General features: G+C 40.2%; 1 protein-coding gene across 1 annotated transcript in view; it reads right to left on the reverse strand.

Moving 5' to 3' along the window:
* Positions 1-25,138, reverse strand: part of UBR3 (ubiquitin protein ligase E3 component n-recognin 3) — an 87,897-nt gene that overhangs the window by 8,881 nt on the left and 53,878 nt on the right. Inside the window, exons 27-32 of the mRNA XM_035135671.2 lie at positions 24,479-24,589; positions 22,529-22,729; positions 21,521-21,657; positions 13,055-13,140; positions 3,698-3,806; positions 1,932-2,032 (exon numbers count right to left, since the gene is read on the reverse strand). Of these exons, the coding sequence (XP_034991562.2) occupies positions 1,932-2,032; positions 3,698-3,806; positions 13,055-13,140; positions 21,521-21,657; positions 22,529-22,729; positions 24,479-24,589 (745 nt within the window). The remainder of the gene's footprint in view (positions 1-1,931; positions 2,033-3,697; positions 3,807-13,054; positions 13,141-21,520; positions 21,658-22,528; positions 22,730-24,478; positions 24,590-25,138) is intronic.

Here is a 25,138-nt window from a genome sequence, read left to right on the forward strand (position 1 = left end):
AAGCCACTTTTTACAACTCAGCACATCCTGCCTGACTGCCATTAAATACCACATTAAATGTCATCTGCAGAAAGGCTACACCTTGGGGAAAGCAACTTGTCTAGTAAGCAAAATAGATAGAAGAATGGCTATTTCACAGTTAATCTGGAAATTGACTGCCAATATTCCACTAAAGCTTTATTTGCTCCCCAAAAAGAAATGAAAGAATGAAAGCCAGCAACTTCAGAACAAAACTCCACCAACTAAATATCTTCAACACTGTGATCAATCCTTTAAGTCGCACGGAATGCGTATGCAACAAAGAAAACTTATACCCTCTAACTCTTTGAGCCCTCCATGTATAAAGTGATGGAACTATTGGCTGCACTGACCTCTAACATGATGTTTTCCTACAATCAAAGGCTTAATTTGTGTATTCTCTTTTGAGGTGGATTCAGATCAAATTTTCCTTTCAGAATGAACAGCCTGAATGGCATTTACTTTGCTTTAATCAATGCCGGATTGAAAAAAGATAGCCAAGGCCATTCAACAGTTAATAAGTTAGTTAATAGAATTCCCATGGCCTTGCTTGAAGGGCAAGAGATGCTATTAGGACACTGCTTATTAAATGCCAATTTTCTCAAGGAATACCTTTTTAAACAAAAAGGAGCTTTGTTCAAATAACCACCTGACAGATTGCATTAAAAAAAAAGAGAAGGGTATGAAGCAGGCTTCCTCAACCTAGGCCCTCCAGATGTTTTGAGACTACAATTCCCATCATCCCTGACCACTGGTCCTTCTAGCTAGGGATCATGGGAGTTGTAGGCCAAAAACATCTGGAGGGGCGAGGATGAGGAAGCCTGGTATAAAACCACCCAAGAAATATCAATCAGATGTGTCTTCCAGGACTAGCAACAGACCTATGTTGTACCTGTGATAGTTAAAATTGGCTTTGCCGCCACATATAAAATGTGCTATTAGGCACACATTAAAGAAAGAAAGATGCTTTCTGTCTGTACCATGCCAATAAATTCTTTAAGCAGCTAAAGACAACCTATGATTCTCTTCCGATTTAGGACACAGTTCTGTTAGAACGGCCAAACAACTGGTTTCTTGGGAATTTTATTTACAAAGGTGTGTTATTCTCATGCAGCTATACGGTATATGAAAAGGCGGCTTTCATGGCTGATTATGCTTTTATATGGAACGTCCCTGATATAAAAAATATCACAGATGAAGCCAATACCATGTCAACAAATTATAAAACTGTTAAAGAGAGGAATTCTATTCTGTAACGCCCAAAGTAACACTTTTATCAAAATGTACCTGTATCACTGATCGGGGGGGGGAGGGGGGATAATTGGGTTAGTATTTTTTAAACAGTAAAATTAATGGGTTTTTAAAACCTGACAAAATAAGCAGTGATAAATCATTTCTGCTTCAAAAGTATCTTGGGATTCCAGTAACTTATGCTCAGATTTATATATGCAGCAACCATTACAGATACTGTATTATAGCAATTATCTTTGTCGGGTGTGACACAATTGCTACAATTTGAGCAGCTAAATTGAAACGAATTATTCCCTTTCACCCTTAGGCATTCACAGTTCAATGTGAAATATTAAGCAGCCCCACTGCAGCAAACGAATGAAGGTCAAACGAAAGGACCCAACCTCTTCCCCCCCCCCCCATCTCAAGGAACTTAATAGTCATTCTCAGGCCTCGTGGTTTTACTCTACTGTTGTCTGATAAAGATGAGAAGACAGGAGTCACAGATAAGCCCGTCAAACCACCACAAAAATTTCTGTTTGATGCCAACTTCTAGAGATAAGGCAAAGTCATTATTTGAGCACACACAGCAGACAAGGTTTATTTGCTGTGCTGCTTTAAAAGCCACTGACAAGGGAAACACACCGAGACTTATTATTTATGCATTTTTTTTCGAAACATACCTTTGCGCAATGGCTGCGGCATTGTTAAAATCTGGATGAGCAAAAGGGACGAGGCATCTCTATAAAGTACTGGGACTTCTGGCTGTTCCTCACTGCACACCCTGGAAATTAGGGAAATAATTATATTTGGCACAATAACCCCATTTCCTTAGGAATTTATGCAAGTTTCTGGAAGCTGTTAGACTGTAAACATATAAGGACACACTATACTTGTGGAAGCAGAAATCTATGCTTTAAAACCAAAACTGGGGTGTTCAGATACCCATTGAAAGTTCACCTTCAAGCTTGTGGAGGGAGAGAGAGAGAGAGAGAGAGAGAAAGGGAGAGAGAGAGCGCAATGGAGAATGAAACTCACTCTTGGGTTACTTTTACATCCAATATCACCTGAAGAGAACATGTCTGTCTATTCCAATATAGAAGAAGTGTGCATGCACACGAAAGCTCATACCAAAATATAAACTTAGTTGGTCTTTAAGGTGCTACTGAAGGAATTTTTTTATTTTTATTCCAATATAGAACTAGAGGTGCAATGGTGTAATGTGCAGGTTAATTATTATAAAATGTTCTGCCCAATTACCGCATTTAGTGACTTAATAAAACGATCCCAAGATGCTGTATGTAATTGTTGCAATCTTACTTTTCTTTTGGAAAATTCAGGACCGTTCCTGATGCATTTCAATAAATTAATAAACATACAAGTATATTGAGTCATTTTTTATACAACTTTTAAAACGTATGCTCAATTTTCAAGTGGAATAAAGTAATAGCAATAATTTTGTTTTATAGGATGCAGGTCAAATAATAATGTTTGCACAATCAAGCCTTTAAATTTACATGGTTTATAGGATGCCTGGCAACATTACAAAAATAGGGAAGGCTTGCAGGAGCAAGTGAAACATCCGACTAAATATATTCATTTTGCTATAACGGAAGAAGTGAAATGATATAAAATGCCAAGAGATGAGCTCCTTAGTTTACGTCAAGCACCAGAGCACATTAAGCTCTTAAAAACTGCTCTGTCATTTATTAAAAGCCTAAGCAACTTGTTCACCATGACACTGAAAACTGTCTTTTATAAAGTCTGTTTGGAATATGGAAATGAACCACCCTGCTAATCCCTTCAACGCATATGAGGAAGGCTGATAAGTGTGGCTTCCCAAAACACTGCTACAGAAGTAGTTAATAAAAGGCAACCTAATGTAAAGTCTGATAGTGATAAAGCAAAATTATTGAAAAGAGAATCAAACTGCACCATGCCTCAGGCATAAACAATCTGTAACTATAAACTATTATATTCCAAGATACTGACAAATTAGTTACCCTATGTGTGTGTTTGCATGTTTCTCTCTCTCTCTCTCTCTCTCTCTCTCTCTCTCTCTCTCTCTCTCTCTCTCTCTCTCTCTCTGTCTGTCTGTCTCTCTCTCTCTGCCCCATTGAACATAAAGGGACTTTCCTTCTGAGCAAAATGCATAGGATTTTGCTGCACAATGTAGTTTTAAAAGAGAAGAGAAAGTAAACATGAATAAATACGTGGCTTAAAAAATTAATAAGGTCTCCAAATCTTTACTAGCTGAAAAAATGGATGGAATAATTGTTTGGGTATAAAAGGTCTTTAGATAGGGTAGGTGAGGTGAGCTCTGTGTTTCTAACACTGCAGCAAATTCAGTCCCTTAAAATGGTAATGGACAGCAGAGATACAGTGCTCCACTTGGTGCCTCACAAGGTTAAAACGTTACAGAGAAATTGGTCTATAGAACTGTACTTACTGCAAACTCTCATCATTCTGCACCAATTGGGTTAGTTTCTTCCATGGGTTGTAAGCAGAATCAATGCTGTAGAGTCGCATGTGCATAGCCAACACATGAAACAGCTGATCTGAATGGATAAAGGGAAACAACTAATGAGTTAATTATTTGGTTGAATGAAATTAAAATATTTCATAGTTCTTTGCAACCGATTGTTTCATTTTCTAGATTACTGTGGCTCCCTAACTCATTACCAGCTGTTAATATTTGACAACCCAATCCGCTATAGCTGGCTTTAGCATGCACCAAGAGCCATGTGATAGATAGTGTGGTGGATTTAGAACAGGAAGACCCGAATTCATATCCTACACGAGCTACACAATTTACTGGACGACCTCAGACAAGTCACCATCTCTTAAAGTTAATGTACCTCACAGGATGCTGCAAAGATAAAAATGGGACAAGCACTACGTAAGCCACCCTGAGCTCTTTGAAGAAAGGGGCAGGATACGAATATAATAAATCAAAAGTTTTATATTGTAATTGCTTGAGTCACATCCATGCAAGAAAAGGAAATGAGGCTGAACCATGGTGCTCAGCAACTTTCCAAAGGCTTTTGCAGGTGAGATACAGTGCCTTAATAAGGGCTAGGGCTACGCCTTCTCTAGAGCACTGTCATTACACAGCAAATCACCATTTCTATATCCATTCAAGAGGCAAATTCTATTATCTGTTTTCAGTGTGGCGTTCTCTTTCGGATAGTCTTAAGCACTCTCTCTTTGTAGTAACACTGAATAAAGCAATACAGTAATAAAAATGCAACCCGATAATAAAGTACGAGAAATGCAACAGAATGTCACACACCACTTTTCTTGGTGTATATATAGCTAATCCAGTATCTAATACAGAGGTGGCTGTATTTTGGTGCAGAGAGCAGTTCATTTCCCCTTGGGGATCATTTGTAACCAAATGAGCCCGTTTAAAAGAGACATTTCCTAAATTACACGACAGCCGAGTCTTAGATCTTGTCTAGATCTACAGAACCAGACCGATGAGAGAAGAAGATTGCAAAATTAATCCAGATAAGGAAATATACGACTCATAATTGCTCTCTTCTATTCGAGCCAGGCTGCCACAGTGCAGGCATGTTGCCCCATGTTATAGGATCCCCTGCCATGTTTTGAATTTCTTTTTGTATGCTTCTTCACAAGTGAATCTATAATGGGAAAATACACATTTTTGCACAATTTTTAATTCCTTCAAAGAGCAGTTTATTTTTTGTTGATTATCTCATGATACCATCATTCTAGCTGACAGCCAGCTCATAGTCAATCTACCATTTCCACACCCAAAGAAGTTTTTGTAACTATTTCCTTTGCAAAATATAAATCCCTTATTGATCACACTTTCTTTTATTTATAATCTCTCATTTCTGTTCTTCTATCCCTGGCTACCAGCTGAACAGGACCAGGAGATACCACATTTAAATATAAATCACAAGAGGAATTAATTTATTTTCCACAAATAGACAATTATTCATAGGCACTTGGGAGGCCAAAACAGTCTCATGCTTATGTCAGCTGATTTTAGCAGAGCTTGAGGGCTGTAATTAGTTCCTGGGGTTTGGGAAATAATTGAAGGCGCAGATGACATTGGAACTGATTGCCATCACCTGTTTTCTGAATCAGATGCAGTGAATTGAGGGCAAAACAAGTTTCCTGGCAAAAGACTGGCATTTCTATTTATTTATACTGACAGTATTATCCTACATATGTCTATTTTGAAGCCTATGAGGAAAAAATACTGAATTCTGCTGGAATAATTGTATTGAAGCTGCAGTAAAAACATTTCCTTTCCTGGTTCCAAATACAAACACTCACACACACACAACCATTCATGCTGTTGTTATGGAAACAGAAAGCACTAGCTAGCAGAAAGGAGTTCAGCAAAGGTTTACATATTGTGTACATTAAACCATGGTTTGACAGTGCGTGCTGTGCCCAAAGGGCTTGAGCTTGGGGGTAGTACACTATTTTCTCCCTTTCCTTCCATGTGATGCAATTTCTGCACCTTCATCCAGGGCCTTAGCAAATCACAGTTTGCATTTTCATCCAAATCAAGGAAACAGCGGTTTGCTCAAACATAGGTTGCCCACTTAGAGCTGCAGTGAGACAAGATACTCTTATTTTAAAAGTTGTTCAGGGAGTAAAAAGTTCATTGGGCATCTGAGTGCTTATGCTGTTGTCCCAACTTCATGTACCAGGATGCATCCATACATTTCATTAGGCAGGACATACACCTATTTCAGGTGAATAAAACAGGACAAGAGATAAGTTAGATCATCAGGACCTAAGAAAAGAGGAACTTCGTCAGCTTCATAGCATCTTCAAAAAAGGGGGAGGGGGGAAGGAATCGGTATGACCTCTGGGCAGGGGGTTTGACCTAGCCATCCCATGTATTTGTGGTGACCACTGAGTTTCTGGAGGCCTAGCATCATAATTTATGCATTTAAAGAGGCGTGCAATTGACAATTCCTAGCATATAAAACATGCACCCCCAAACTGCGGCCCTCCAGATGTTTTGGCCTACACCATGATCCCTAGCTAACAGGACCAGTGGTTGGGGAAGATGGAAATTGTAGTCCAAAACATCTGGAGGGCTGAAGTTTGGGGATGCCTGATATAAAAGAACAGAGGTAAGACCAAGCAGGCATCTTCACAACTACATGTCCTGGGTTGGGTCCCGTAATTGCTTGCTGTTTTGCATTTGTCAGTATGTTTATTAGTCTATTGCCTGCTAACCTTTAGCTCTCTATTTCTATATCGGGGATTATTTTTTATTGAATTCTTTTTACAATGTATTTCTGGCATCTACAAGCCCAGCCCTGCTTAAGAGTTGAGGGAGTTTTCTGCAGGCAGCTGTTATAACATGGATTGAAGTTCTCACCTCTGAAGAGGTGCCCCTAATTAGTCACTAAATTAAATCCCTACACACAAACAACGATAAAAGCATTGCATGTGGGAAAACCAAGGTTTGAACAAACCATAGTTTCCTCGGTATGGATGGAAAGGCAAGCTTTGGTTTGCTGAAAATTCAGGTGCAAAGTAAAAATTGTGTGTAGAAGGTGAGGAAGTAGGTCAGACCTGAGACTTGTGTATGTAACACTAAATCATAGGAACACAGGGAACTGCCTATGTCAGATCACTGTCCCTCTATCTCAGTGCTGTGAAACTGATGGCTCGACTCCCCAGGATTTCAGATGACATTCCCACTCCTACCTAGAGCAAAGTCGTTCAAATAAGCCTCTTCTCAGCTTAATTAAGTAGAGCTACTGCCACCAAAGATATCTGTCAATTTAAACATGGAGACTGCAGTCCCAGATACATTTACCTGGGAACAGCTCCCATTGCACTCAATGGGGCTTACTTCTGGATATATGTGCATAGAATTGCACTGTTCAGTCAGAGAGATATTAAATCTTGGCACCTCACAATGTGGATGCCAACCAAACGGCACCATTCCTGTACAGTCTCTATTTATTCCAGTGCTGCTTCTGCAAAATTCCCTTTACTTGTACATTATCTTGGTAAATTGTATGTAGCTTTTCTCTTTTAGATAGTGAAGAATTTGCAAAGGTGCATTTTGGTTCCCTGGCAGCACAACAAAAGAAAGAAACATTGCTTCTCTGGGCCTAGCAAATGCAATCTTATTCACGCTAGGATCATTTCAGTATTAAATTAGCTTTATTCAGGTCACACTCTAAGACTAACAACCATAAAAGCTAGCTAAACTGAAGACAAAGTTGCCTTGCTTCTAGAGAAAATTTATATATTCTATAATTGTTGAAAAACAAAAATGATTCTATTAGAATTTAGTTCTGCTGTTCTATCACTGGACAGAAACAAAAAGACTAACATTGCCCCCTAATGGGAACACAGCAGCAAAGAAAAAGGATGAGAACTGGACCTTTAATAGTGTTCATAGTTCAAAAAACAACAACCCCCATTTATGCTTTCACAAATCAGAGATGGCTAGCTGTTTGTTTCTACTCTGCAGACTTTTTTTTTTTTTGCTTACTCTAATGTTATGGTGCTTAGCATTCACTTATATCAGCATTATATACTGTATACACAATACAGAGCAGAAAGTCACTATACTTTAGCAGTGCAGATGATAGTCCGATACTGACCAAAGGACAATTAATACCCCCCAAATAGTTATAAGATACTCTACTGCCACAGTCAACCCTCCCCACCCCACCCCAAAAAACCCCACAAGATGCATATCAAGAACAAGCACCAGCACACTGCTCATTCATATTAAACCACAGTTCATTTTAAACTATGGTTTAATTTGATCTGGGCCATACTATGGGGCAATGGAAAGCAAGATGTATAAACAGAAACACTTGACAGTGCCGTCCAAAGTATTTTTTCTAAAAAAGTTTGTCTGACTAAGAGCAGATGGGCTTTAGTCTCTAGTAAGAATGCCTAGGATTACAGCTTGGGTTACAGCTTGGGGTTACAGCTTGGACCCAGGTGGTGCTGTGGTTAAACCACTGAGCCTAGGGCTTGCTGATCAGAAGGTTGGCGGTTCGAATCCCTGTGACGGGGTGAGCACCCGTTGCTTGGTCCCAGCTCCTGCCAACCTAGCAGTTCGAAAGCATGTCAAAATGCAAGTAGATAAATAGGAACCGCTACAGCGGGAAGGTAAACGGCGTTTCCATGTGCTGCTCTGGTTCTCCAGAAGCAGCTTTGTCATGCTGGCCACATGACCTGGAAGCTATACGCCGGCTCCCTCGGCCAATAATGCGAGATGAGCGCGCAACCCCAGAGTCGGTCATGACTGGACCTAATGGTCAGGGGTCCCTTTACCTTTACCTTTTCCTTTAAGAATGCCTAGGATTACAGCTTGGGTTACAGCTTGGGGTTTTTTTTACAGTCCAATCCCTTACACACAAAGTTCCAAGTATGTAAAGCCTAAATCACACGTAAACCCCTTTTCAAAGATAAATAAACCCCTGACACCAGCCTAATGGCGCATTCACAGATGACACAGAGGCGGCATTCATACATAAAGCTAAAGCACAGTTTTAGCACTATATAGCTCAGTGGAAAGAAGCCCACACTAAGCACTGGATCTGCCCACCCCCCTCCTCTCCAGGCAGAGGAGGGCCAGAGAACTCCATCCCTCTTTCAACTGCTTGTCTTTCTAAGCTGGATGCAGAAGAGGGCTGATGGGCCATTCAGTCCCTATGCCCATTACAGAAGAAGGATGGAGTCTTTTGTCCCTTCTACGCCAGCTCACTCAATCACCTCTGTATGATATTTTGCCACTGAATGTTGTGGAATAGCCCCAAAGCCAAAGTGGTGAACACTTTAAAGTACTGAGCTAAATTTACAGTAATTCATATTTGCAGATTGGGCAAAATTATCAGAATACTACGCACGGCCATGACTGGTGAGGCTTATCTTGTTTTACTATACAGTATTAAGATTTATAACTTTGTAAGGAACAGGAACGGCGTTTCTGTGTGCTGCTCTGGTTCGCCAGAAGCAGCTTAGTCATACTGGCCACATGACCTGGAAGCTGTCTGCGGACAAATGCTGGTTCCCTCAGCCTATAGAGCAAGATGAACGCGCAACCCCAGAGCCGTCTGCAACTGGTCATAACGGTCAGGGGTACCTTTACCTTTACCGTTTTAAGGAACAGGTAATAATTATGTTTTGTACTACAGTCAAACCTCGGTTTACACCTACCTCGGCGAGCGACCGCCGCAGACCCGGAAGTGTCTAAATCCGGGTTCCGCGGCGTCGGATGCGCAGATGCAATCTGTGCAGCTCGCGCATGTGCAGAAGCGATCTGCGCAGCGTGTGCAGAAGCACTCTATCGGCACTTCGCGCACGCGCAGAAGCGTGCCTTTGGCGAGTGACCGATTCGGCAAGCGGCCGCTTCCGCGGAACGGATTGCAGTCGCAAACCGAGGTACCACTGTGTATTCATTGCAGGCCAGCTCACCATATCACTGAAAGAAACCTAACCTAATAAGACCTATTTTCCGTGACTAAATTGTACATGATAATTTTCTTCTGACCACTAAAGATGACCAATTTGTTGCTATTTATTGGTCACATAAGGATTTTGATCTGGCTTTGACATGAATAGACAAGTCAATGTGCTGCTATATTATCTTTGTAATTTTATCTATTTTGACTGCATTTTAATAAAAATAATAAAATTGGATTAAAGTTGTACTTTATTTTCCTATCACATTTAGAAACATTTTACTTTTTTAAAACAACAACAACAACAACACTCCTACTCAACCTAAGTCTTTGAATCTAGCTTCATGATTCCTTGGGTGAATTTCATGTTCTTAACAGCACAACCATAAGACCAACTGATAAATGTGGCTGCTTATTAGATTTTGGTGTGAGTGACGATCGCTGCAGAGGAAGCAGCCCAGGCCTCAAGATGGTGCAACAGTCAAAGAACTCCCAGTGGCCTCGGACTGAGCCAACAGACACAGAGACAATAAAACTACGGCAAGCCTGAGTAGGAGTGGACAGAAAACAAGCAGGTATAAAATGGCTCCTCCCAGCAAAGGGAGGAACAAGCTGAGGCTTCAGAAGCTGAAACAGCCAATAACCTTCTTTGAAACACCAGCATTCCGGCCTCTGAGTACTAGGGGAAGCTTAAACCCAGCCAAGGACATCTTGCATCTAAGGGAGAACTATAGTTCATATCTGTTTTCAAATATAAAGGATCCTAGCTAACTAAGTTATACCCAGAGCAAACCAGTTACTCAAGTCCATTGAATTCAACAGGCTTCAAGTATGACAAATGTTGGATATCGCCCAAAACTAATAGAAAATTTATAAATAGCTCCGTTGGAAGACAATGAGACTCTTAATTTCAGTTGTGGGTTTGAGCCCCACATTGGGCAAAAGGAAAGTGCTTGAAGACTTGTAAAATTCAAAAAGCAATTGCAAGCTTTCCTATAACAGCTGACAATAATGGAGATTACAGCCACTCTTTTTGGCTTTCCTGAAACCAATAAAGATCAGCAGATTATGTAGTATTAGACTACCAGCATGCTGTGTATTATGTCTAAAACATACCTGAAGTTCCAGGCCTTTAAAAGGAGCCATTTAAATAGCTAGATTTAGTTCACTGTTCTTGTCACCTTGTCTAAGGCAACGGCATGAACAGCTACATTAATCATTCCTAATTTTACTTCTCAGCGTACAGCTGCCCCCTCAGCGCAATCTTTTAAAACAGCACTTGACCTATTTGCTCCCAAATCTTCACTGACACTCGCAGCTGTAAGAGCTCACCTGGGACACCATATTCCATATCTAATCAACAAACTTTACAATTGTTACAAGACTCATGCAGAACACCGTACTCAATCACAAGGGAGATAGAGAAAGAGAGAGGGGGGGGGAGACACCTCATTACGCAAAATTCAAGAAAATGACTGAAAGATCTATGAGAGTAAAGATCTGCAAGGATTTTCATTGGGCTATACTTAAACAGAAGCATGCTTGTTGAGAGTGTAACAAAATGGCCCTATCCCAGTCAATACAATAAATGCATCACATATTTGAATCTAAACAGGGAGAAAGCAAATTGTGTGTGTGTGTGTGTGTGTGTGTGAGAGAGAGAGAGAGAGAGAGAGAGAAAGAATCCTCAATTTAAAAAAATTCAAAATTAAGCTTCCTATCAATTCTATTACTTAAATATATATTTGAGATAAACAGCTACAATGGAAGTGATCATAACTGGCACAGCTGCAAAGAGATTGAAAACATCCATTTCCTTTTAAAAACCAACCCAGAGTTTATTTGCAAATCTTTATCCTTATATCAGAACTGGCAAAACTCTGGTTAGTTTAAAGTGTGGTTTGCTGGAACAAGCCAGGATCAACTCATGGCTCATGATCCTGGCTTGTTATAGGAACCACAGTTTGAACTAACCAGAACCACCACCACCAGTTCAGATGTAACAATGAGGTCCGGGAAGTCAATGCTTCCAATCTCCTTGCAGCTGTATTGGAAGCGGATGGGTGTGTAAGCCTGAAGCTCACTTTTGTTCATACATGCAGTATCAAACCATGGTTTAGCATTATATCTGAAGTGGACCATCATGTGTGGCATCTTCAAAGAAGTCCACCCTGACAACTTTGCTTTGTATTGTAGTCAGTGGTACCAAGTTATATGTCTTATTCTGCCAGCCTTTCTAGCTTTAACCCAGCTGGAACATCTAACTTTTCAACCCTGTGGACTGCTTTGTAGCCTGTTTATGGCTCAGCTTTTTGGCTAAAAGGAGTTAATACTTCAAGCTCCTGGTTGGATATTTCTGTTAATAGAGGATGCATAACCTTCTCCCTTCCCCACATGGTGGGAATCCTCACAGGCATGCAGCTGTGCCCCACACATACAATGCATGATGTAAAGTCCTCTGGCATTCTCAGCAACCCAAGGACCTCCCACACTTTTTGTAATATGATAGCCTCTATAGGTGCACAATACAAGTACAAAGTGTGGAAAGGTGTATATCCTACTAGATGGCTGAAAGGGAGGTCCTTGGGTTTGCATGTGTTCTTAGAAAGGTATCCACTTCATAAACAGGGTCAATCTATACAGCCCTAGGTTCTACTACCAAACCCAAATACAGTTGTACCTTGGAAGTTGAACGGAACCCGTTCTAGAAGTCCATTCGACTTCCAAAACTTTTGGAAACCAAAGCGCGGCTTCTGATTGGCTGAAGGAAGCTCCTGCTGCCAATCGGAAGCCGTGGAAGCCCCGCCGGACATTCAGCTTCCAAAAATAGTTCGCAAACCGGAACAGTCACTTCTGGGTTTGTGGTGTTCAGGAGCCAAAACATTCGCGAACTAAGCTATTCGAAAACCAAGGTACGACTGTACCAAATAAACCACATGAATTAAACAATGAAGCTGTCTAATACATCGTCCACCGTTACATTAGAAACATTGCCATACACTTCAGTGTAGTTTGAGTTGACATCATGGATCTTTAGGGCATATCGGTTCATATCCTCTTATGAACATAATATGGAGTGCACTCCCCAGAGAGACTCACCTAGTGCCTTCATTACATATATTTAGGCACCAGGCGAAAACATTTCTCTCCAACCAGGCATTCAGCTGATTAACACTCTTATGGCCTTTTAAATGTGTTTGTGGGAGGGGGGGTTATCGGTTTGTTTTACTACGCATTTTGTGTTCTCATTTTGTATGTTTATGTTGTGAACCACCACCCCGTGATCTTTGGATGAAGGGCGGCATACAAATTTAATAAATAATAAATAAATATTTAAATCAATCTAAATTACATTGAGACAACTTTATACGTACGTAAACACGATCTCTTCCCAGCTGTGCTTGCACCTCCTAGACACAGATTGCCTCCCCGGTGAACCAGTTCAAGTTCCAAGTTGGTCCTGAATAATAATAATAAAAAGAATAGAGTAGGCTTTATGTAAATTATCTAGAAGTTTTAAAGAAATGAAACTGCCCCTGTATGTTTCCTTTCACTTTGATCAAGACTGGTGCATTTATTCTATCCCTCCCCCCATCTCTCTTAAAAAAAAGTTTCGCAACCACAAGATTTGGTAGAAAGAGTCTCTCTCGACCTATACACCAGTAACTATGCAAATTTTGACATTTATGAAACTTTCAAAAGTAGCTTACCATGGAGTATGGGTGGGACTACTGCAAATGTATTTCTGTAAATATATATTTGTGACACCAGACACCAGCTGTTGCATTAGTAGGAGAAGTCTCAGCCTTAAATATGCATGGAACCCTCCCCATGAAATATGGGCAGGACAGTATTTGACAAAGTCTCTCCAGAGCCACCTGATTTTAAGCTGCCTAGATTTTCCAGAGCTATTCAGGAAGCTCAGCAGATACCTGATTTCTCTCAGTGCTTTAAATTTCTAGCCAACAGCTCAGTCGATTATTTCCTTCCCACAGTGAGGAGGAGTAAGAGGGAGGAGAGATGGAAGAGGTTTCGTCACTTTAACAGACCCCTTAGGTGTGCTGTGTTAGCCACTAAACTGCAGCATTACACTGAGTATAGTTAATCAGAAGAATGCAGGGAAGCTGGAAGTATTTCGTTCAAAGCAAAATATTTTGCAAAGATTCCAGCTGCATCAGTCAGAAGATGATTTTCTTTATAGAATGTTTGTTAAAATATATTAGCACATTACTAAAATAGTAACGTTTCAAAATATTAATATCCCTAAGTTTGCAGCTTATGTCACCAATTTTTGAAGGAACGTTTTAATCCTCCCTACTACAGGAAAAAGCAATTTAACATTGATAATGTTTGGGCTCTGAGCTCCATCTGGTTGCTGCTGATAAGGCCATCCACGTGACAAGGGAATTTTCCACTCTTCAGGCGATTTGCAGTGCTTGCTGAACTTCTAAAAAGCTACCAGCAAAGAAGCTGGGACACAAATTTCATATTAACGGACAGAACAGGAAACACAGATCACAGGTTAATTCACTGTGGAATATTAATGAGACATGTGTTTATTTGCACACCTTTTTAATTTTTCTAATTTACTGCCTCAAGTAAAATTGCCTGCACTTACTGTATAAAAAATATTTGCTTAACCGTTATTGGAAATCTTTAAAGCAATCCATTTTGTCACATATCAAAGGTTTCTCACCTTTGCTGCTCAGCAAAACATTCATGTCCAGTGTAAAAACAGACACTAACACCCAAGACAATGTCAAGGATTGCTCTAAATGAACAAGACATACTCGACGCAGCAAAAATGCCTTCTGCAGATATGGAGGCGGTGGCTACTGTAATTGTGTGTCTTGTTCTACAGCAATTGAAAGTCACTCACTTCCAAAGGGCTTAGTCTTCACTGCAGCAAGGACACAAGTCCTCAAGCTCAACAACTCTGACAATGGGTAGATCACTGCCAGTTTTTTAATACTGTGAGTAGATCGCAGACTCTTGAAAGCTGGACGCCCCTGACTTGGTCTAATAAAAATAAATTCATTTTGGATGTGCTTCCAAACATTCTCCTCCATATGGCTCCAGAGCTTTACTGGACAGTTTTCCCCTGATAGAATATTCTCACAAAAACCTGTCTGAATTCTCTCTCTCTCTCTCAATGATTTACGCATGACTTTTATCTGAACCCTCAAATGCCTAAAAGTGATCCCACATAGGTGCAGGGCAAGCATTTCCCTCAAATACATTGTTTCCCCTGCAGTGATCCATTCACATACAGAGAACACAGCACAAAAGGGTTCTCTTAGTAACCAGCTTTTATTGTACTCTCTGCCAGCAATTACATAACTGGATTCCTATCAAGCATTCATGTCTGCCTGTGCCCTCCTTGAGAAACACTTGGGGGCAGGATGGAATCAAGCCTCATTTTTCTTAATGTTACATTTCTTTTTTTAAAAAAAAAAATATTTTTATTAATTTTCCAATTAAAACCAATTATATCACATTCAATATTTCAAATTATACACATATATATATCAATCAAACCGAATGTTATGCCAAATCATCTAAAATTTTTTTTATTTGGGTTCCCATGCTTCAAGAAATTGGGAATTCCTCGCAACTGTCCACTGCCGTCTTTTTTCTAAAGTTCAAATCGTCCTCCAAGTTCATAATAATCCAGATCTTCCCCTTACAGTCACATAGATGTTTTCCACTTTCATCCGATTGTTTCCCAGCTGCTGAGATAAATATCAAACAAAGTTTCACAGATGTTCTTTCTCCTGTGTGAGTTAATCAGTCCAGCCTCCCCATAAATCTTCTTAATGGAGCTCCCTGTTGCGTCGAAGCAGCTCGAAGTAGCGCCATCTTAAAAAGCTCAAATCACTTTCGTTTTCTCTCATAGCCATGAAGATTTACGATCATTATAAGATTTACAGCTTTTCCAGGCAGGAGACCCAAACATCAAACCATAAACTCTTGGTAAATTAATGGATCTCCTTGCCCTATAGCTGAACTTAGCTTCAGGTCGCTGCTCCAATTTAAAGTGCGTCACAGCTCATAAATCCTCCGAGCGCGTCCAGAACTCCTTCCGTCCGACTAGGGGGGGGCTTTTCTCATCGGCAACTCCACATCTTTAAAAAATATGCTCAGTAACAACAGTTATAAAGTTCAACTCACACAGTCTTTTGCTTCTCTTTCACTCCAAACAAGCCAGGACATCGCGTCCGGGAAGGTACGAGGCAACAATATGAAGAAAAAAAATAAAAACTCACTTCCCTTATCGCTCCGTCCCCATCAATCCTTCTTCCAGATGCAGTACAGTCTTTGACTCCTCTCCCTCAGCAGCATAAATTTCTCAGCAGTAAACAGCGCTTCTTCCCCTCCTTCTGAAGTATGTCCATAGATTTAAGCCTAATTATCTTCTTTAACCATGGAAATCCCCGCCATGCAGATTAGCGTCCGGGAGTCCTGGCCCTCGTAAGTGCTCAGCCCAAGCTCCCCCCACTCCAAAAACAGTCGGAGTGGGTCTGGGGGCATCGCAGGCCAGCGGCCCCTCTCCGTAACCCCCGGAGAGGGTAGGGGGTTGCCATTTACTCCCCTAGCAACCGCCAAATTCCTTACGAAGGTCAGAGAGATGGAAAACAGGTCCTGCAGGCGGAGACCGGAACCTCAAGTTCACTCTTTATCATTCAATGTCTACAACATCACAATCACTTTGCAAACACCCACATTTTATGTCCTCTCCAGCTCTATAGATTGCAGTTTGCCTAATGTTACATTTCTTAAAATGCTTCTGAAAAACTTACGGAATGACAATTATATAAATAAACTTAAAATATGTTTGTAATGAGAAACACATGGCCAAATTCAAAGGGTCATAATCAATGTTATGTGAAGACTATTTTTTCGCCAAAGAATTGATGCTTTTGAATTATGGTGCTGGAGGAGACTCTTGAGAGTCCCATGGACTGCAAGAAGATCAAACCTATCCATTCTGAAGGAAATCAGCCCTGAGTGCTCACTGGAAGGACAGATCAACAACAATTTTTTAAGCTACTCACTCTTAGGTTATTTTTTAAAAAAACTTTTAGTGAAATGATGTTGATTATCTCTATTATGAATCGCACAAAATTTTCCGAAAAAAGGTGTTCGAGAGTTGGAGGAAGATGTTCTTTGATATGTATCTGAATGACCAGAGTAGACAGAAAACTCTCACAACAGCATATAACAATAACTGTAAACTTATCTGTTTAGTTCACATGTTCTCTAATGTTTATTACTAAAAACTTATATTTTTGTAAACAAGCTGCGGTGAGTCTCGGACTTGTATGTTCCTTTCTTTTTCCCCCATTTGCTGCTACTAGGCAGCAAACAGAAGCAACTGCTTCCACTTTTAAACAGATTTCCCTAGTTCTAGGGCTTCAGCAGTGGTTAAGTCAAATACAGGGAACTTGGTTTGTTTAAACTTTGTTTAGTAAGAACAAGTCAAATCCAAACCAAAGTTTCAGATACTGGCTTATTCACGGACTTCTGGCCACGGACTTAGAAACCACTGCTATAGGAGTAAAAGGGCTCAGGCCCAAAGTTAGCTCTCTTGTCCAAAACCTACAAAAACCTGAAGCTGGTCCTATAATGATGGTAGTAGAATCAAAACCTGCTTGTGATATGACATGAGAACAATAGTTCAAGGGAGACGTCCCCACTAGTCCCTGGCACAAACTTATGCAGTTGTTGTTTTTAAAAAAACCAATGTACTGTACTTTTAAGTTACAAACTTAGGAAGCAAATTGAAAATGTTTTTTCAAAGCTACTTCAGCTAGATCTTACTCTCAACTAACATTGATTACGACTGGTTCTGTACAGTAATTTTTTCTTCTCTGCAAAGGGTTGCACCGTATGACCTTTAATGACCTCTAAAGTCCACCAATAAAAGCCAGAGTCCTGAAATTCTCTGCTTAACAAAAATGCCCGCTTATGAGTAAGAGGCAAGAGGTTTGAGGACTGCAGTATGCGTTTTCCAACCACATTCAGTTCCAAATATTTTTTTTTATAAAGGACAGGGTATAAAGCCATTCATCAATCTTGGGGGCGGGGGGAGGAATCACTGTTCTTTATAGCTTCACTGGATTTCTGAAGGTTCAAGAAAATGCTGCACAAACGTCTGTTGAAAGACCCACATGCACCAATAATTTTGATGTATTATGCTAAAAAAATGAGATGGGGGGGTTGGAGGATGCCTTGGGGCATCTCCACTGACTTGTAAAGCAGCTGGTGATGTGTACTGTTAGGGTGGGGGGAACACTAGGTCAAGAGAAGCTTGCAGACGAATGATTTAATTATCGAAGGTGAATGAGTACATGTGTACAACAGCAACTTAATTTAAAACAGACAAACTAGAAAGAGCTTATTATGGGGGGAGGAAGAGGTAGGCAATAGCCTGGATGATGGGGGCACCAGAAGAAATCTGGAAGCGGTAGTATCTCTGTAACAAAGCAAGGAACAAAGCAAGGTTGTATATTGTCTCCCTGCTTATTTAACTTATATGCAGAATTCATCATGCGAAAGGCTGGACTAGATGAATCCCAAGCCGGAATTAAGATTGCCGGAAGAAATATCAACAACCTCAGATATGCAGATGACACAACCTTGATGGCAGAAAGTGAGGAGGAATTAAAGAACCTTTTAATGAGGGTGAAAGAGGAGAGCGCAAAATATGGTCTGAAGCTCAACATCAAAAAAACCAAGATCATGGCCACTGGTCCCATCACCTCCTGGCAAATAGAAGGGGAAGAAATGGAGGCAGTGAGAGATTTTACTTTCTTGGGCTCCTTGATCACTGCAGATGGTGACAGCAGTCACGAAATTAAAAGACGCCTGCTTCTTGGGAGAAAAGCAATGACAAACCTAGACAGCATCTTAAAAAGCAGAGACATCACCTTGCCGACAAAGGTCCGTATAGTTAAAGCTATGGTTTTCCCAGTAGTGATGTATGGAAGTGAGAGCTGGACCATTAAGAAGGCTGATCGCCGAAGAATTGATGCTTTTGAATTATGGTGCTGGAGGAGACTCTTGAGAGTCCCATGGACTGCAAGAAGATCAAACCTATCCATTCTTAAGGAAATCAGCCCTGAGTGCTCCCTGGAAGGACAGATCGTGAAGCTGAGGCTCCAATACTTTGGCCACCACATGAGAAGAGAAGAATCCTTGGAAAAGACCCTGATGTTGGGAAAGATTGAGGGCACTAGGAGAAGGGGACGACAGAGGACAAGATGGTTGGACAGTGTTCTCGAAGCTACGAACATGAGTTTGACCAAACTGCAGGAGGCAGTGCAAGACGGGAGTGCCTGGCGTGCTATGGTCCATGGGGTCACGAAGAGTCGGACACGACTAAACGACTAAACAACAACAACAACAATCAAAGGCTGAACTAGTTGCTTGCATGGTTTTACAGAACTAGACTAAGTTATAAATGAAATGAAAAGCTGGGGAAACCTTTCCACCATAATCAGCACTCTTATGTGTCAGCTACTCTCCTTCCCACATTTTAAACACTTTCAAGATGGCGGAAGGGAATAAGGAAAACCACAGTCAAGAGGGCTGATCTCATGTTGTCAGCTTTCTGCAATGAAGGCTTCTGAATGTGCTTGAATGTCTTATCAATGGGAATTCTTTTTTAAAAAAAGTTCTTCCCGGTGTATTAATGAGGAAGTATTAGAAATATATATTTCCTGGAGTCAGCAATTTAAGTTTCAAGTATTCCTACTGATGAGTTAGGAACAGCTGAAAAAACAGCTCTCATCTCAACTCTACAAAAACTGCAGTCTTTTTTTCTCTTTGGTCTATATGCAATACAAATATACCCATTTGGGCTTGGGCTCAGGGATTTCTTCCACTACCCTCATTTCCAGAACTGCTCTTTGTTCCTACAACAAGGATGGGGAATCTGAAGATAAATATAGGCCAGGCAGGGGAGCCAATGTGGTTTACCTGGCTGTTTTCCCCGAACTATGCCCATGGATGATGACACAGCTGAAGGGCAGGACGACAGGGTCTGATTCTGCATAGGCTGATAAACAGAGATTCCAGCCCTTTCCCTGCTCCTTTTAAGTTTCAAATTTGTCCTGCAAGGCCATTCCTGATAAGGATCTTGCCCAAGGAACCATAAAAGGTTCCACACTCCTGCCCTAGAACTAAGGACAAAATATCTTGTAAGAAGTGCCTGTATTACCTTAAGCAATAAATTGAAAGTTACAGGTCTAAAGTAGTTAAGAAAGATTTATAATGAACTGAAGAACTTAAGAAACCAGAATCCTTCCTATTGGGTATAGTCGGAAAAGCGATTCCTAAGAAAAATGTAAATTTCTTTATGTATGCCACAACAGCAGCAAGAGTACTATTAGCCAAGAACTGGAAGTCTCATGAACTGCCAACAGTCGACGATTGGCAAATGAAGATGATGGAATATATGGAGATGGGTGAGATGACCTGAGAGCGACTGAAGAAGATTGGAAAGATTTCAAAATATATTTGAAGAAATATGCTAAAATTGTATATTAAGATTAGATTTAGAATTCTATAGACGCTGTGGATTTAGAGAATAAGTGAAGTAATAAGAGGGATGGAAGATTTGAAATAATATGAAATTTATATAAAAATGTATAAGAAATTGCTAAAGATAAAAATGAAATGAAACGCAGATTGGCAGAACCTGAGGAGGTCCCTACATACAATGTTAAATGAATTTGGATTTACAATGTTAAATGAATTTGGATTTTCTTCTTCTTCTTCTTTTGTGTATTTTTTCTTCTTTGTTGTTGTAAATGTGTTTTTTGTATGTTTTTGTCATTTCTCTGTTATAAAACTAATAAAAATTATTTAAAAAAAAATAAAGTAGTTAAGTTCTCCCCACTGCCTTACATTAAAAATCCAAACATCCAACTATCCAAATTACACGACAGTGGTGCCTCCGTTCTTAAACTGAATCCGTTCTTAAACCGAGACGCAATTTCCCTAATGAAGCCTCCTGCCGCCAGTGCCCTTCCACTGTTCGGTTAAAGTTTGCAAACCAGAACACTATTTCCGGTTTTGCAGAGTTCGTAAACAGAATAGTTCGTAAACAGGGCTGTTTGTAAACCGAGGTACCACTGTATCATGTTTATATGTGCACATGTTCATGCATGCCCCCATGGTCAAAGTTTTTAATGTTAGTGCAGAAAAGATAAGAATGAGAAGGAAAAGAGACTAATGAAATAGAATCTGCAAGCAACACTTGTGGCTATAGGTAATAAAGCAGAATTGAGAGCTGTAAAAACCACTTGCTTCAGTGTACATGGACTGCACTCTATGTGCAGACATCCTGCACCTTTTTGCAACACAGAAGCTGCAATCAAACCCTGAGCCCCTAAAACACAGGACAGCACCCCTTTTCACGCCAAGGAAAGGTGGAATGTATGTGTATTCGAGCATTGAAGAGAATGGAAAAATCTGCTTAAGTACAAGTGCAAACGTTTATCTCAAGGGGAATGGGTGTAACAGTAGTTGTATTGTGAGGGGAATAGTGGTTGTATGAGGTACTTTTTTCTTTTCTTTACATTGCAATGTAGTCGAAGCAAAATTCCAAGTATGGTTGATACTTGGCCAATAAATTATTCTATTCTGTTCTGTTCTGTTCTATGAAGAACCTCTGACACACTGCATGACACTGCCAGAGCCCTCTTCAAACCTCAATTAGTCAAGAGAGCTTTGCCACAATACAGGAAAAATAGCAAGTATGCAGTTTATTTAACCAAAGAGGTAACAAGTAGTTGACAAACAGGAAGGGACTGTAAAACAGATGTCTTACCCACCTGGCTACAGAATACATGAAAAGAAAGTCATTGTCTGGTGATCCAGGAGACTTGCTATAGTCAGTATATTTCTTCTGGGTAGTACTTTTGATATCCTTCATCACAGACTCCATTTCTTTACTTAAATTGGTTTCTGACTGTGAAAAAGAAAGATGGCTGACTTCACTTAGCTACAGTAAGAGGTGATTACAGAATTAAGACACCCTCGGGAAGTTAAGAATTACTTTTACGAATTATGTAACAGTCATACATCAACAGCTGAAATACTGAATTCTACATAATGAAACTAAATCTAAACAGTTATGGAGATGGACGAACCACTCTTCTACATTCTACAATTATTTCTATGTTTTATTGTAAACCGCCTTGAAGGAGTTTGCCCCTCAAAGGCACCAAATGCATTTTATAATAAACATATTCAACTAGGCATACATTGGAATAAGTAAATATGAACACAGAATTTTAAAACACTAATAGGTCTCAAGAAAAAGTACTGTTTTAATGTACAGTGTATGTAACTAAGGCTTATAATTTTAACTGCACCTTTTTTAATGTCACTGTGAAACTTCAAAATGCATAAAAGTCCTAGTAAAAGGAATAATCTGCATTCTTGATTGACACACTTCAAATGGTTTCTAGTTACAAGTGATTGATGCTTTGTATCATAAAGAAATTATGAGTTCCATGTAATGCAGTTCAGTTCTGTATAAGATGAGAAGCTGGAAAGAATGACTTTTAACGGCCAATAAATACATAGACTGAAATGCAGGAGCAAAATGCTCACATAATCATATCCTATTTTAAAGGTGATGTAACAGAGCTTAACTGTTAAAATGTTAACGTTATTTAAGCTCTTAAGTGCTTAACAGAGTGATGGGAGGGGATATTCAGCTTTAAAATTCTATAAAATGCAAATGAGTTTGGGGAAGGAGAAAGAGAGAATGAAAAGGAATGTTGAAAGATGGAGACAAATTAACAAGGATCTTTCTGCCTTACACTGATGCTTACTGGGAAAGTTCCCAGCTGCTCTTGAAGATCTTCCACCTCCTTTATGAGATCTTGCATATTCTTGTTGCTGTGACATTGCCAAAGGCTCCTCTCCACATTGTTGCCAGGATAACATGGAAGAACGCTGTTAGCAAACTGCCTACACAGAGGACAAGTAAATTCTCCTTTGTCCACTGAAAAGCCCTGGAGAACCTGGTCGTTCTAAAGAAAACAGAAATACTAATGAATCCGTGAAGCGACAATACTAAGTTCTAGTGACAGCAAGTCCAGAAATAAAAGAACAATTGCTCAGCTACAAGGTAAAGTGTAGTTATTTTTGTAACCAACCAATTTAATGAATAAATGCTTAATGTTAAGACTTCTAATTATTCAGACAACCTTTTCATCACTGTTACGCAAACACAGAATTCCCAGCTTTTGTTTGCCTTTTAATGCCAGTGCCAGTTTGCCTTTTAATGCCAGTGCGAGGTCCATTTGCAGCAGAAAATCAACAAGCAGGAGAGGGATATTAAGGGAAGAGCATGTTGGGGGCGGGGGAAACAGGGCACTTTCTTTTTTTTAAGGGTCCTTAATGATAAGTACTCTCGACTTGTAAATTACAGCAGCAAATGCTCAATTCTCTGTAGACATGGCAACAGTGATTCTCCAGGAAAAGAGAACTGAATCATCATTTTCTTATCCTAGGTATCTGTAACAACCTCAACAAAACACTTGAAAGACTATGGACCGGGTTCAACTAATGAGTGCACTGATGTACCAGTCTCCATAGTGTCACACTGACTTCCTCCCATAAGCTTTTCCCTAAGCCTAATTCTCTCTCTGTTACAAGGCAAGGGGAGACATGTGATGCTTTTTTGGCCTAGGGCTTGCCAATCGGAAGGTCAGCGGTTCGAATCCCCACAACAGGGTGAGCTCCCGTTGCTTGGTCCCTGCTCCTGCCCACCTAGCAGTTCGAAAGCACGCCAAAAAGTGAAAGGAGATAGATAGCTACTGCTCTGGCGGGAAGGTAAACGCCGTTTCCGTGTGCTGCTCTGGTTTGCCAGAGGCGGCTTAGTCATGCTGGCCACATGACCCGGAAGCTGTACGCCGGCTCCCTCGGTCAGTAAAGCAAGATGAGCGCCGCAACCCCAGAGTCGTCCGCGACAGGACCTAACGGTCAGGGGTCCCTTTACCTTTTTAGGGAGGGGGGACTCTATCGCAAGCAATGGAGGGCAACACTGGTGGCTACGAAAAGATTGTTACTTTCACAGATTGTCTATCTATGACTACACTTCCTTTCACAGAACCAATGAGAGCTCAGGTGAGTGAGGCTTTCATCGTGATAAGCACAAAGCAGTCGTTTGGCAGGGACCCCTCTCTAATTTTAAAGACCACTGAGCATACCTTGTCCACATTGTGAACTGCGATCACGCTTTAAAGCTGTTCGATCCCACACCCCATTCCCCACTGCCATAGGGTGGTTGCTGCAAGCCACTTTGATTCAAGTATGGAAGCTATCTTATTTGAATCAGAATCATTGCCCAAGAAGCAATAATTTAAGCTCCATTGCTGCATCATCCATGGCCCATCACTACACCCCATATTCAGATGTTTCTAACATAGCAGATTAGCAAATTCAAATGTTACCAACAGGGGCAGTGTACTGTGAAGCCCATCCAACTTCAATGAAATAGGACAGCATTGAAAATTGAACAAATATGTTATTTTTGTATTTTTCATGGTCAATACCATAACACTTTATATATGAGAATATTTAAGTGGAGATAGGTGGGGGGGGGGGGTTAATAAAGCACTGCATTATATTTCAAAAGATGGATTTTGCAGCTTCTTTAAAAAAAATCCAGATGGTACATAAAGGCATCACTGGGATTCTATCGATGCCAACAGTAAAGCCTATAGTACTTAATGAGTAAAAAAGCTCAATATCCAGAAATGTCCATTTTAACTTACCCGCAATGATTCCATGTAGGATTTATGGCAATCTATGTGTAACGTGTGGCCACAGGTTTGTACATACACACCTCCTTCCCAGCCAATTGATACCGATTGCAGACAGGAACTCTTTTAAAAAAGGGGGGTAAAGAAAAATCATATATCTTTCCACCACCAATTAAAATGTAAATTAATCACAATTAAAATAAGTTACAAGTAATTAGTTGTTTAATTTAAACATATAATGTTATTCATAAAGTGAAGACCAGGAAAGAGCCAGGGCCAAGAAAGTCAGATTTTTTAAAAAATCCCTAATCATCTATGTGTTTATCAAAAGGTCTTCGAATAAGGTTCCTGTTCAACTTCCAATGTATGGTGCATATATTTCTGTTACATCTAAGCCTGGTAAAGACCATGACAATTTTGGAAAGTTATAGGCCGATTTCTTTAACTGGAATAGATGTTAGGGTATGAACAGAGATTCAGGCTAATAAGAGTTAAGGCAGTGGTATTAACCATAGTGCATGTGAATCAAGCAAGATTTATTCAGCATAGACAGGGAGCTCATCACCCAAGACTGGTGACCCAACTGGCTGCTTTAAACAGTCTTAGAAATGATCCAGCTGCACTTATTTCCTTAGATGCTGAAAAGGTCCCATTAGCACTCTCCTGAAAGGT

Source organism: Zootoca vivipara, chromosome 1 (genome assembly GCF_963506605.1).
Source record: "Zootoca vivipara chromosome 1, rZooViv1.1, whole genome shotgun sequence".
Taxonomy (NCBI): Eukaryota; Metazoa; Chordata; class Lepidosauria; order Squamata; family Lacertidae; genus Zootoca; species Zootoca vivipara.